Below are 13,926 nucleotides of genomic sequence, written 5' to 3' on the forward strand. Positions count from 1 at the left end.
ACTCGGGCTCGGACCCCAAACCAGGCGAAGACGTGAGGAGGTCTGGGTTCTGGGGCCTTGAGGCTAGAGGCTTGAGGCTGGGGTCTTGAGGCTTGAAGCTGTGGTCTTGAGGCTTGTATAACTCGGAGGCTGGAGCTTGGAGGCAGGTTAGGAAATGTACATCAACATAAAGAGCTGGGACTTATCCTTTGACAAGCTGGGACTCCTCTTTAACAAGACATTAACATGAGACTGGGTAGTACATAGACAGAGCCGGGACTTCTCCTTCGACGAGCCGGGACTCAACTTTCACTCCACACCAAGGTGGGGCAGGTCCATCCGTTGGGTAATGACAGAACGGCCTGACTTACCTGACGGAGGCACAGACAAGACCAGACAAGACAGATTCCTCCCACAGGGCAATGGCAGAATGGCCTGACTTACCTGATGGAGACAAGACAAGACAGATTACCCCCGCAGGGTAACGGCAGAATGGCCTGACTTATCTCACAGGGCGAGGATAGGAAGAGACAAACACCGAAGAATGACAGACAGTTCCATTTCTGCATCAGGACTGTTCCGAGTCGCAGTTACGGCGAGCAACCTTGGCTGGCTACGGAAACAACCGGATCCCTTCCTAGCTTGGAGTGGCTGACGGCCACCCAGCTGACCCGGGAAATGGCCAAATCCATACCACAATGACCGCTTTGACTACTGACAGCAAGGCTCCAAGAAGCAATGTTTCTCCAACATGGCCTAAAGATGGCAAGTGGCCGTTCTAGCCTTCCACCAGCCGTTTGCTCCCAGGGAATCTTGACAAGACGACCCCCCGACCCACACTCAATCCCAGGGCCACTTATATTCCCAGCCCCAAGATGAGCATCAGGTGTTTATGGTTAAGTCCAACCGAAACAAGGGACAGCCGGAGGAGCCGGAGTCCACGGACCGGACCGTGAACTGGAATGCGGACTTCGGACTGGACCATGACAAACGCTTTTCCAATGACCGATGGCATTTCACCTCTTTCCAATTGCTTTATTATTTCCACTTTATTTTCAATCGTGATCGTGATTATTTTTGTGAATAGAAACACTACGCATTCAGAGCTCTGGCGCTGGGTCCTAATGTCCACCACACTGAGATAGGTTAAATAAGGTCTGGGGTTTGGCTGGGTCCTAAGGTCCACTGGATTGAAACAGGTTGAATAAGGGACTTAAGCATCCACGAATTTTGTTATCCGCAAGGGGTCCTGGAACCAATCCCCCGTGGATAAGGAGGGCCGACTGTATATCCTTTGATGTTAAGCTCCCAACTATGGTCTTCTTTCAGCCACGAATCTGTGATGCCCACAACGTCATAGCGACCAAACTCTTAATTTCATCATGAGTTTTTCTTTCAATTACAGTGAGAAATATATAATAAAATTAAATAAGTAATATAAAAAGTAGTGAGGTCATGTTCAAAGGTTCATGGACCATTCAGAAATCTGATGGTGGAGAGGAAGAAGCTGTTCCTGAAACACTGAATGTGTGCCTTCAAACTCCTGTACCTCCTCGCTGATGGTAAAAATGAGAAAAGAGTGTGTCCTGGGTAGTGTGGCCATTAATGATGCATGCCGCCAGATTCAGGCATCACCTTTTGAAGTTGTCCTCAAAGCTGTGAAGGCTCGTGCCCATGACGGGGCTGGTGCAGTTTGTAACCCTCTGCTGTTTTTTCCGATCCTGTATAGCAGACCTTTCATACCAGTTAGAAGGCTGTTCATGGTATCTCTGTAGAAATTTGCTAGAGTCTTTGGTGACATATTAAATCTCCTCAAACTCCAAATGAAATATAGCTGCTGAAGTGCCTTATTTGCAATTGTATTAATATGTTGGGCCTAGGATAGATCTTCAGAGATGCTGACAACTTTTCTACTGCGCGACTCCTCAGTGAGGACAGGTGTGTCTTTCCTTGACTTTCCATTCAAGTGAATGTTTTTATCTCGTCATCTTATTCCCATTGCACAAGTTCAAGGTTTAATTGACATTCAACCATGCATGGTGTTCCTCTGGGGCTAAGGTGCAAACCACAGTACCAACTATCACACACAACACACATAGTTATGACAGCAAGAAAACATAATAGCCAGCAAAAACTATATATAGCATGTCCCCTAAGTATCATGGCCTGTATATTGATGGTGTAATATCTTTGCACATATAATATTAGCTCTAATATTTGTGTATCATCAATATCATTTATTGACAACTTTACAGGAATGTTCAAAGTGTTTTAACACAGTTTTCAACTAACACACAGTGATAGGAGGACTTTAAACTGCAGTCCTTCCTAATAGAGCATTTTCTATGGCTATATCCAGTCTCAGCAATTGGCTTAATGTGTAGTGCTGAATCTTAGAGTGTGCCAGTTTGCAGTACTCAGTTGTGGACATCCTATACTGGAACACCACTGAGCTTTAGACAGTCCAGATGGCACCTTTCACTGATAATTTGCTTCATTCTGTGACCCTGAATAACCAGCAGAGTCCTATGTGATTTATCTGTTAAAGAGTCATAAAGTAGTTCAGCATGGATACACGCCATTTGACCCATTGAGTCCATACTGACCAGGTGCTCCCCCAAATAGTCCCAATTTCCTTTGTCCCTGTGTACGTGTACACACACAGACACCATTCTGCCGTTGTTGGAAATCCAGAGAAATACACAAAGTGCTGGAGGAACTCAGTAAGTCATGGAGTGGGGAATGAGCTGTGATTGCAAGTGGTGCATGTGAGCTCGATTTCAACATTTCATTTAAGTTTGGATAGATACTTGGATGGTGGGGATATGGAGGGCTATGGTCCCAATGCAAGTTGATGGGAGATGGCAGTTTACATGGTTTCAGCATGGACTAGATAGGCTGAAGAGCCTGTTTCAATGCTGTGCTTTTCTCTGACCCTGTCAGGCCAGGATCTTTATTCAAAACTGATGAAGGGCCTTGGCCTGAAACATTGACTGTTTATTCCTTTCCATAGATGCTGCTTGACTTGAGTTCCTTAAGCATTTTGTGTGAGTTGCTCTGGATTTCCAGCATCTGCAGAACCTTTTTTTTTGCCAGTGGTTCTAGAGATGGTGTTCCCAACCTCAGTTAATGGTAGTTACTTTTGAGTCATACTGATTAAGGACGCCAAATTTATTTCCCTACAGTACATTTGTGTGTTATGTGGCTTTTTGAGACAATCTAAACATTTCATGCTCACTTTTATTTAAAAACTTTATTCCACAATTGTTTTTTTAATTAAATGCTTGCTGTATTGGGATTCTAGTTCATCTGCAGGTGATTAATCCAGGCCTTTGTAATCTCCAATTTTATTGTTGTCATAGGTTCATGTGCACAGGGTATAAATGTGTCAAAAATTAGCTTTTAGCAGCACAATACATGATAAGATGGTTGATAGGAACTTAAAACAACTTTTATGCATGAAAGGTGTTGTCTTTGTGAAATGATCTATCGGAAGAACTGTTTTAGGAAGGTGCACCTACAATTTTCAAAAAGTCATTTGGATGGGTGCATGGGTTGGTGAGGTTTAGGAAGTTATGAGGCATACACATGGACAGGTGGGGTTCGCTTGGACAAGGCATCTTGGTTGGCATGGACCACTTGGGCTGAAAGGTCTTTTGCCATGCTGTATCACTCTGAGTCTATTCTCTCTCTTTTGCCCATTATGCCGCTGGTGTTTATGCAGCAATGAAGGTTTCCATCTCTGGCGATGTTCACAGCATCCTTCGTCATGAAAAGTAGCTTCAAATTCTGACTCGATGTCGAGGCCATACATAAATATAAACTTTCTTAAAAGTTTTTTTCCCTCAGGCAGCTAATCTGATCAACTATTCAGGCTAGCCCTCACCTCTCCATCCCCATCAATGCACTGTAAACACTTTAAACCACTTCTTGTAATGCTGTTAACATTGTAAATACACAGTTGTATTCATGTATTTATACATATTTATTCCATATTAATACTTTAATCTCTAATCTTTTAAATAATTCTTTATCCTTTATAACCGTTGAATGTTTTTTTTGTTGCATGTCACACCCTGACCAACACACCACAGCCAATTCTGAATATATGTATATGGTGAATAAAGTTGATCATTGACTAACATAAATTATTTGTGAGAATGATCCCAGGAATGAAAGTTAATGCATGAGGAGCATTTGATGTCAGTTGGCCTGTACTCACTGGAGTTTAGAAGAATAAGGTAGGGTCGGGGGAATCTCACTGAAACATAGGACACAGATTAGTACAGCATAAGAACAGAACCTTCGGCCCACAATGTTTTGCTGAACCAATTAAATTAGTGATCAAGTGGCCAACTAAAATAGTCTCTCCTCCTGTTCACGTGCCTATCTAGACATCTCTTAAAAATCCCTAATGTATCTGCTTCTATCACCAGAACAGGCATTGGTACCCACCAATGTCGTATATTGAAAGGCCTAGATAGACGATGTAGAGAGGATGTTCCCCATAATGGGGGAGTCTAGGACCTGAGGGCACAGCCTCAGACTATCAGGACATTCCTTTAGAACAGAGATGAAACATTTGTTTAGCCAGAGGATGATGAATATGTGGAATTCATTTCCATGGACATCAGTGGAAGCCAAACATTTGGTATATTTAATGTGGAAGTTGATGAGTTCTTAATTAGTAAGGACATCAAAGGTTTGGATGGCAGGGTGGAAATGCACCTCTACCAAAGGAGGTGCAAAGTACTCCTTCCCCCCCGCTAGCCATCAGGTCACCCTTGGGCAAGATGTAGCACCTGCTTAGCTCCCCCGCCCCCACCGATCAGGGTCATCTGAAGCTATGGGAGCAGGTGGTGGATGGTCTATTGAGCAGTCAGTGTACATCACACGTCTTGGTTATGTGACCACTGATGCCAGGCAGACAGTCTTTGAAGAGTATTGACAATGGCTGGTGTCATCCTTCCAGTAAAAACACTGCCCAGAAGGTGGCAACGGCCAACCACTTTCTTAGAAAACTTTGCCAAGAACACTCGTGGTCATGAAGACCATGATCGCCCACATCATATGACATGACACATGGTAATGATGATCAAAGGTCATGGGGGAGAAAGGAGAATGTGGTTGTGATAGATAATAAATCAGCCATGGTAGAATAGCAGAGAAGACCTGATGGGCAGAATGGCCTAAGTCTGATAGTTTGCCTTATTGAATAAACAAAGCACTATTGCAAGATTTGTTACAGTAATGTAACCACTGGACTATTGTTATGTTTCCACAGGCTCTTCAATCCTGGCCCTCCTGTTGGCTGGATACCTAGCACAGCAGTACCTTCCCCCTCCCAAACCGAAAGTGATCGGTGTAGATCTGGGCACCACATACTGCTCTGTCGGTGTGTTCCAGCCCGGCACCGGAAAGGTGGAGGTGATTGCCGACAAAGTTGGGCGAAGGAGTTTGCCAAGTGTGGTGTCGTTCACTGACAGAGAGATATTGGTGGGGTATGATGCTCAGGATCTGGGTGACACCAATCCGCTCAACACTGTGTATGATGCCAAGCGCTTTATAGGAAAGCGCTTCACACCAGAGGAGCTGAGAGATGAAAGCAGCCGGTACCAGTTCAAGGTAATGACCAAGCTGTTTTGTTCACTATTTTCATTTAGAAACACCCCTTTAGAACAGAGATAAGGAGGAATTCTTTTAGCCAGAGAGTGGTGAATCTGTAGCATTCATTGCCACAGGTGTCTGTGGAGGCCATGTTAAAGGGTATATTTACAGCAGAGATTGATAAGTTCTTAATTAGTCATGGCATCAAAGGTGACAGGAAGAGGGAGGAGAATGGGTTTGAGAGAAGTAATAAATCAGCCCTATCTAATGGTGGAACAGGCTCGATGTGCCAAATGGCCTGATACTGCTCCTAACTTTTGTGGTCTTAAAATCTTAGAATACGGAAACTGTCTCTTTGGTCCAACTGGTGCATGCCAACTATGAGGAAAGATTGAAAAGGGACCAGAGGGGCACGCAGGCTCACCTCTCTAGCAGCAGAGGAATCCCATAAGCAATCAGAAGGCAGCTAGCAAGCATTTACCCTCTGCATTCGCCTAGAAGTTTCAATCTCCCTCGTCACTTTAATCAGCGAGCAATGGAAGCTTTAATCAACAAAATGGAGCTGAAAATTAACTCCAAACGACACAGCCAAACGATCTCCAAGCTGTAAATTGCAGGCTTCCAACGGTTCCAGAAAAACGCTCGAGATGAAAAACAGATGTAAAAGATATAAAAGAAGTGAAATAAATAAGTAATAAAAAGTGAAATAAACTTCCGGTAATGTCCCCTCTTCTTTACCATTCCCCTTTTCCCCCTCTCACCATATCTCCTTACCTGCCCATTGCCTCCCTCTGGTGCTCCTCCCCTTTTTCCTTCCTCCATGGCCTTCTGTCTTCTCCTATTAGATTCCCCCCTTCTCCAGCCCTGTATCTCTTTTGCCAATCAACTTCCCAGCTCTTTACTTCATCAACCCCCTCCTCCCCATTTCACCTATCACCTTGTGTTTCTGCCTTCCCTCCCCCCACCTTCTAATCCCAACTCCTCATCTTTTTTTCTCCAGTCCTGAAGAAGGGTCTCAGCCGGAAACATCAACTTACTTTTTTCCATAGATGCTGCCTGGGGCAGTGAGTTGCCTCTTAGCTAATGAAATTTAACAAAGAAAACAAATGATTTATCTTGAAAGCATGAGTTTAGAAATGACAATATAATTAGTGCAATTCTGAAAATAGACAATAGACAGTAGGTGCAGGAGTAGGCCATTTGGCCCTTCTAGCCAGCACCACCATTCATTGTGATCATGGCTGATCATACACAATCAGTACCCCGTTCCTGCCCTCTCCCCATATCCCTTGACCCCGCTATCTATAAGAGCTCTATCTAACTCTCTCTTGACTGCATCCAGAGACTTGGCCTCCACTGCCTTCTGGGGCAGAGCATTCCACATATCCTCCACTCTCTGGGTGAAAAAGTTTTTCCGCATCTCTGTTCTAAATGGCCTACCTCTTATTCTTAAACTGTTCTGGACTCACCCATCAGCGGGAATATGCTTCCTGCCTCCAGCGTGTCCAATCCCTTAATAATCTTATATGTTTCAATCAGCTCCCCTCTCATCCTTCTAAATCCCAGTGTATACAAGCCCAGTCGCTCCAATCTTTCAACATATTACAGTCCCACCATTCCGGGAATTAACCTTGTGAACCTACGCTGCACTCACTCAATAGCAAAGACTGTTGGAACAGAGAACATCTGTGAATTGTTAACACAAGAGGTTCAGCAGATGCTGGAAATCCAGAGCAACACACACAAGGTGCTGGAGGAACTCAGCAGGTCATGAAGCACCTAGGAAAATGAATAAACAGTCATTTTTTCAGAGTCTTCCATCTCAAAATGAGTCATTGAGTCCCTCAATCAAAGCTGTAAAATCTTGTGGTATCTGGAAAAACTTCATTAAATATTTTTTTATAAGTAATAATACATTGTATTCCTGGTTTTATAAATGGACAGATTGAGTGCAATTCAAAAATGTTTTCAGATTAATGGTTAAACTCAATTGGGTGATTGCTTACAGTTCTGGATATCAGTTCATGAATCCTGATGAAGGGTCTCAGCCTGAAATGTCTGTTCATTCCCTCCATGTCCTACCTGATATGCTGAACTCCTCCAGCTTTCTGTGTGTGTTGCTCGAGATTTCCAGCATCTGCAGTCTCATGTCTCCATTGATGAAAGTCACGAGGTTTGAAAGTACAAGTAAAGTTTCTGAGCAAAAAGGTCACAGATTTAATGCCTTTGGCATACATCCCATTGAGGATGAAAGGAAATTTTATTTGACAATTGAGTTGCGTAATGGAATTTCTAAGTTACTATTGTCAAAGGAAATATTATTAATAAAAAAGAATAAATATTAAAGAACGTATAAGAGCACAGCAATAGCAACACTTCTTAACTTGCATTCCTTATAATGGGTTCCCAACCTGGGGTCCACAGACCCCTCGATTAATGGTAGAAGTCCATTGCATAAAAAAGATTGGGAACACCTGCCTTAAATGTAACTAAGAAACCTCATGCAGCCTCTGTCTCCATTTGTGGAGCTTGTGTTTTACTGGTGGGTTCAAAGATTTGAAGTATATTATCAAAGTATGCATGCAGTATACAACCCTGACAATTGTCTTTCCACAGATAGTCACGAAACAAAGAAGAAAATCATGGAACCCGTTCAAAGAAAAACAATAATCCCATCCCCACGCACACAAAAACAAATGGTGAATGGCTTAAAAAAACTAATAACATAGATCATATATAACACAAAATCGAGAGTCCAGGCATACTCAGTTCAGTTTAGTGCTGTGTTGTTCATCATCTGCAGGCCGCCCCAATTAAAAAGCGCCAGTAATAGCCACAAATAAAGGAACGAGCAGAAACATATCATAATGTGAACTACAGAGTCCAATCCACAAACTGTGTCAATTAAACCTTGCCCAAGACCCAGGGCCCCACTACAATCCTCTGGCAACATCAAGCGAAAGGGGGAGAGAGGTCTGTTGTTGGTGGGTGAAGCTATTGTTGTACAACATTGGTGGCCAGTGCTGCTGGATGCAAACTTTTCTAAGTGGTGGTTGGACATCTGAATTTGGGATCCAGCACATAGTGATTTACACTCAGTAGCCTCTTTACGAAATACACCTACACACTGTTTGTTAATGCAAATAGCTAAACCAATCATGTGGCAGCAACTCAATGCATAAAAGCATGCAGAAATGGTCAAGAGGTTCAGTTGTTGTTCAGACCAAACATCAGACTGAGGAAGAAATATGATCTAAGTGTCTTTGACCATGGAATGATTGTTGGTGTCAGACGGAGTAATTTGAGTATCTCAGGAACTGCTGATTTCTTGGGATTTTCACACACAGCAGTCTCTAGTGTTTACAGAGAATGGTGTGAAAAACACAAAAACATCCAGTGAGTGGCAGTTCCATGGGCAAAGGTGCCTTGTTAGTGGGAGAGGTCAGAGGTGAATGGCCAGATTGATTCAAGCTGACAGGAAGATGACTAACTCAAATAACCACGTGTTACAACAGTGGTGTGCAGAAGAGCTTCTCTGAATGATGCAGCTCTATAAAACTCTGGTTAGGTCACACTTGGAGTACTGTGTCCAGATCTGGTTGCCTCACTATAGGAAGGATGTAGATGCATTAGAAAGGGTACAGAGGAGATTTACTAGGATGCTGCCTGGTTTAGAGAGTATGCATTATGATCAGAGATTAAAGGAGCTAGGGCTTTACTCTTTATAATCATATAACAATTACAGCACGGAAACAGGCCATCTCGGCCCTTCTAGTCCGTGCCGAACGCTTACTCTCACCTAGTCCCACTGACCCGCACTCAGCCCATAACCCTCCATTCCTTTCCTGTCCATATACCTATCCAATTTTACTTTAAATGACAATACTGAACCTGCCTCTTCCACTTCTACTGGAAGCTCATTCCACACAGCTACCAGTCCCTGACTAAAGAAATTCCACCTCATGTTACCCCTAAACTTTTGCTCCCTAACTCTCAACTCATGTCCACTTGTTTGAATCTCCCCTACTCTCAATGGAAAAAGCCTATCCACGTAAACTCTATCTATCCCCCTCATAATTTTAAATACCTCTATCAAGTCCCCCCTCAACCTTCTATGCACCAAAGAATAAAGGCCTAACTTGTTCAGCCTTTCCCTGTAACTTAGGTGCTGAAACCCAGATAACTTTCTAGTAAATCTTCTTTGTACTCTCTCTATTTTGTTGACATCTTTCCTATAATTCGGTGACCAGAACTGTACACAATACTCCAAATTTGGCCTCACCAATGCCTTGTACAATTTTAACATTACATTCCAACTCCTATACTCAATGCTCTGATTTATAAAGGCCAGCATACCAAAAGCTTTCTTCACCACCCTGTCCACATGAGATTCCACTTTCAGGGAAATATGCACCATTATTCCTAGATCACTCTGTTCTACTGCATTCCTCAATGCCCTACCATTTACCATGTATGTCCTATTTGGATTATTCCTACCAAAATGCAGCACCTCACACTTATCAGCATTAAACTCCATCTGCCATCTTTCAGCCCACTCTTCTAACTGGCCTAAATCTCTCTGCAAGCTTTGAAAACCTACTTCATTATCCACAACGCCACCTACCTTAGTATCATCTGCATACTTACTAATCCAATTTAACACCCCATCAACCAGATCATTAATGTATATTACAAACAACATTGGACCCAGTACTGATCCCTGAGGCACACCACTAGTCACCAGCCTCCAACCTGACAAACAGTTATCCACCACTACTCTCTGGCATCTCCCATCCAGCCACTGTTGAATCCATTTTACTACTTCAATATTAATACCTAACGATTGAGCCTTCCTAACTAACCTTCCGTGCAGAACCATGTTAAAGGCCTTACTGAAGTCCATATAGACAACATCCACTACTTCACCCTCGTCAACTTTCCTCGTAACCTCTTCAAAAAATTCAATAAGATTTGTCAAACATGACCTTCTACGCACAAATCCATGCTGACTGTTCCTAATCAGACCCTGTCTATCCAGATAATTATATATACCATCTCTAAGAATACTTTCCATTAATTTACCCACCACTGACGTCAAACTGACAAGCCTGTAATTGCTAGGTTTACTCTTAGAACCCTTTTTAAACAATGGAACCACATGAGCAATACGTCAATCCTCCGGCACCATCGCTGTTTCTAATGACATTTGGAATATTTCTGTCAGAGCTCCTGCTATTTCTGCACTAACTTCCCTCAAGGTCCTAGGGAATATCCTGTCAGGACCTGGAGATATATCCACTTTTATATTCCTTAACAGTGCCAGTACTTCCTCCTCTTTAATCGTCATAGTTTCCATAACTTCCCTACTTGTTTCCCTTACCTTACACAATTCAATATCCTTCTCCTTAGTGAATACCAAAGAAAAGAAATTGTTCAAAATCTCCCCCATCTCTTTCGGCTCCACACATAGCTGTCCACTCTGATTCTCTAAGGGACCAATTTTATCCCTCACTATTCTTTTGCTATTAATATAACTGTAGAAACCCTTCGGATTTATTTTCACCTTACTTGCCAAAGCAACCTCGTATCTTCTTTTAGCTTTTCTAATTTCTTTCTTAAGATTCTTCTTACATTCTTTATATTCCTCGAGCACCTCACTTACTCCATGCTGCCTATATTTATTGTAGATCTCTCTCTTTTTCCTAACCAAGTTTCCAATATCCCTTGAAAACCATGGCTCTCTCAAACTTTTAGCCTTTCCTTTTAACCTAACAGGAATATAAAGATTCTGTACCCTCAAAATTTCACCTTTAAATGACCATTTCTCTATTATATCCTTCCCATAAAACAAATTGTCCCAATCCGCTCCTTCTAAATCCTTTCGCATTTCCTCAAAGTTAGCCTTTCTCCAATCAAAAATCTCAACCCTGGGTCCAGTCCTATCCTTCTCCATAATTATATTGAAACTTATGGCATTGTGATCACTGGACCCAAAGTGCTTCCCAACACATACCTCCGTCACCTGACCTATCTCATTCCCTAACAGGAGATCCAAAACTACCCCTTTTCTAGTTGGTACCTCAATGTATTGCTGCAAAAAACTATCCTGCACACATTTTACAAACTCCAAACCATCCATCCCATTTACAGTATGGGCTTCCCAGTCTATGTGTGAAAAATTAAAATCTCCCGCAATCACAACCCTGTGCTTACTACAAATATCTGCTATCTCCTTACAAATTTGCTCCACCAATTCTCGCTCCCCATTAAGTGGTATATAATAGATAGATAGATACTTTATTCATCCCCATGGGGAAATTCAACTTTTTTTCCAATGTCCCATACACTTGTTGTAGCAAAACTAATTACATACAATACTTAACTCAGTAAAAAATATGATATGCATCTAAATCACTATCTCAAAAAGCATTAATAATAGCTTTTAAAAAGTTCTTAAGTCCTGGCGGTAGAATTGTAAAGCCTAATGGCATTGGGGAGTATTGACCTCTTCATCCTGTCTGAGGAGCATTGCATCGATAGTAACCTGTCGCTGAAACTGTCTCTGGATGGTGCTATGTAGAGGATGTTCAGAGTTATCCATAATTGACCGTAGCCTACCCAGCGCCCTTCGCTCAGCTACCGATGTTAAACTCTCCAGTACTTTGCCCACGACAGAGCCCGCCTTCCTTACCAGCTTATTAAGACGTGAGGCGTCCCTCTTCTTAATGCTTCCTCCCCAACACGCCACCACAAAGAAGAGGGCGCTCTCCACAACTGACCTATAGAACATCTTCAGCTTCTCACTACAGACATTGAATGACGCCAACCTTCTTAGGAAGTACAGTCGACTCTGTGCCTTCCTGCACAAGGCATCTGTGTTGGCAGTCCAGTCTAGCTTCTCGTCTAACTGTACTCCCAGATACTTGTAGGTCTTAACCTGCTCCACACGTTCTCCATTAATGATCACTGGCTCCATATGAGGCCTAGATCTCCTAAAGTCCACCACCATCTCCTTGGTCTTGGTGATATTGAGACGCAGGTAGTTTGAGTTGCACCATATCACAAAGTCCTGTATCAGTTTCCTATACTCCTCCTCCTGTCCATTCCTGACACACCCCACTATGGCCGTGTCATCAGCGAACTTCTGCACATGGCAGGACTCCGAGTTATATTGGAAGTCTGATGTGTACAGGGTGAACAGGACCGGAGAGAGTACGGTTCCCTGCGGCGCCCCTGTGCTGCTGACCACCGTGTCAGACCTACAGTCTCCCAACCGCACATACTGAGGTCTATCTGTCAAGTAGTCCACTATCCAATCCACCATGTGAGAGTCTACTCCCATCTCCGTTAGTTTGTGCCTTAAGATCTTGGGCTGGATGGTGTTAAAGGCACTAGAGAAGTCAAGGAATGTAATCCTCACAGCACAACTGACCCCCTCTAGGTGAGAGAGTGATTTGTGCAGCAAATACGTGATAGCATCCTCCACTCCTACCTTCTCCTTATACGCAAACTGAATACACCCCTATAAGTGTTACTACACCCTTTCCATTCCTCAATTCCACCCAAATAACCTCCCTAGATGAGCCCTGTAATCTATCCTGCCAGAGTACTGCTGTAATATTTTCTCTGACAAGTAACGCAACACCTCCCCCTCTTGTCCCTCTGATTCTATCACACCTGAAGCAACGAAATCTAGGAATATTTAGTTGCCAATCACACCCCTCCTGCAACCATGTTTCACTAATAGCTACAACATCATATTTCCAGGTATCAATCCATGCTCTATGCACATCCACCTTTCTTAGAATGCTCCTAGCATTGAAATAAATGCATTTAAGAAATTCTCCACCTCTTCCTCTCTGTTTATCTCTAACAGTACAAAGAACTTTACTGTCTTTTTCTTCCTTCTCCCATACATCTGTTCCTACACTCTAGTTCCTCTCCCCCCTCGTATCTAGTTTAAATCCAATGGAGCCTCTCTAGCAAACCTACCTGAAAGAATATTTGTCCCCCTCCAGCTCAGATGTAAATCGTCCCGCCGGAACAGGTCCCACCTTCCCTGGAAAACTGCCCAATTATCTATAAATCTGAAGCCCTCCCTCCTGCACCATGTCTTCAGCCACGTGTTGATCTGCACTATCTTACTATTTCTAAACCCACCTGCACATGGCACTGGTAGCAATCCTGAGATTGCTATCCTGGAGGTCCTGCCCTTTAACTTGGCATCTAGCTCCCTAAGCTCACCTTTCAGGACCTCCTCACTCTTCCTACCCATGTCATTGGTCCTTACATGGACCACGACATCCGGCTGCTCACCCTCCCCCTTGAGAATACTGAGAA

General features: G+C 43.1%; 1 protein-coding gene across 1 annotated transcript in view; it reads left to right on the forward strand.

The window, feature by feature from the left end:
• Positions 1-13,926, forward strand: part of hspa13 (heat shock protein 70 family, member 13) — a 38,768-nt gene that overhangs the window by 9,828 nt on the left and 15,014 nt on the right. Inside the window, exon 2 of the mRNA XM_073044817.1 lies at positions 5,264-5,604. Within this exon, the coding sequence (XP_072900918.1) occupies positions 5,264-5,604 (341 nt within the window). The remainder of the gene's footprint in view (positions 1-5,263; positions 5,605-13,926) is intronic.

The sequence above is a fragment of the Hemitrygon akajei genome, chromosome 5 (genome assembly GCF_048418815.1).
Source record: "Hemitrygon akajei chromosome 5, sHemAka1.3, whole genome shotgun sequence".
Taxonomy (NCBI): Eukaryota; Metazoa; Chordata; class Chondrichthyes; order Myliobatiformes; family Dasyatidae; genus Hemitrygon; species Hemitrygon akajei.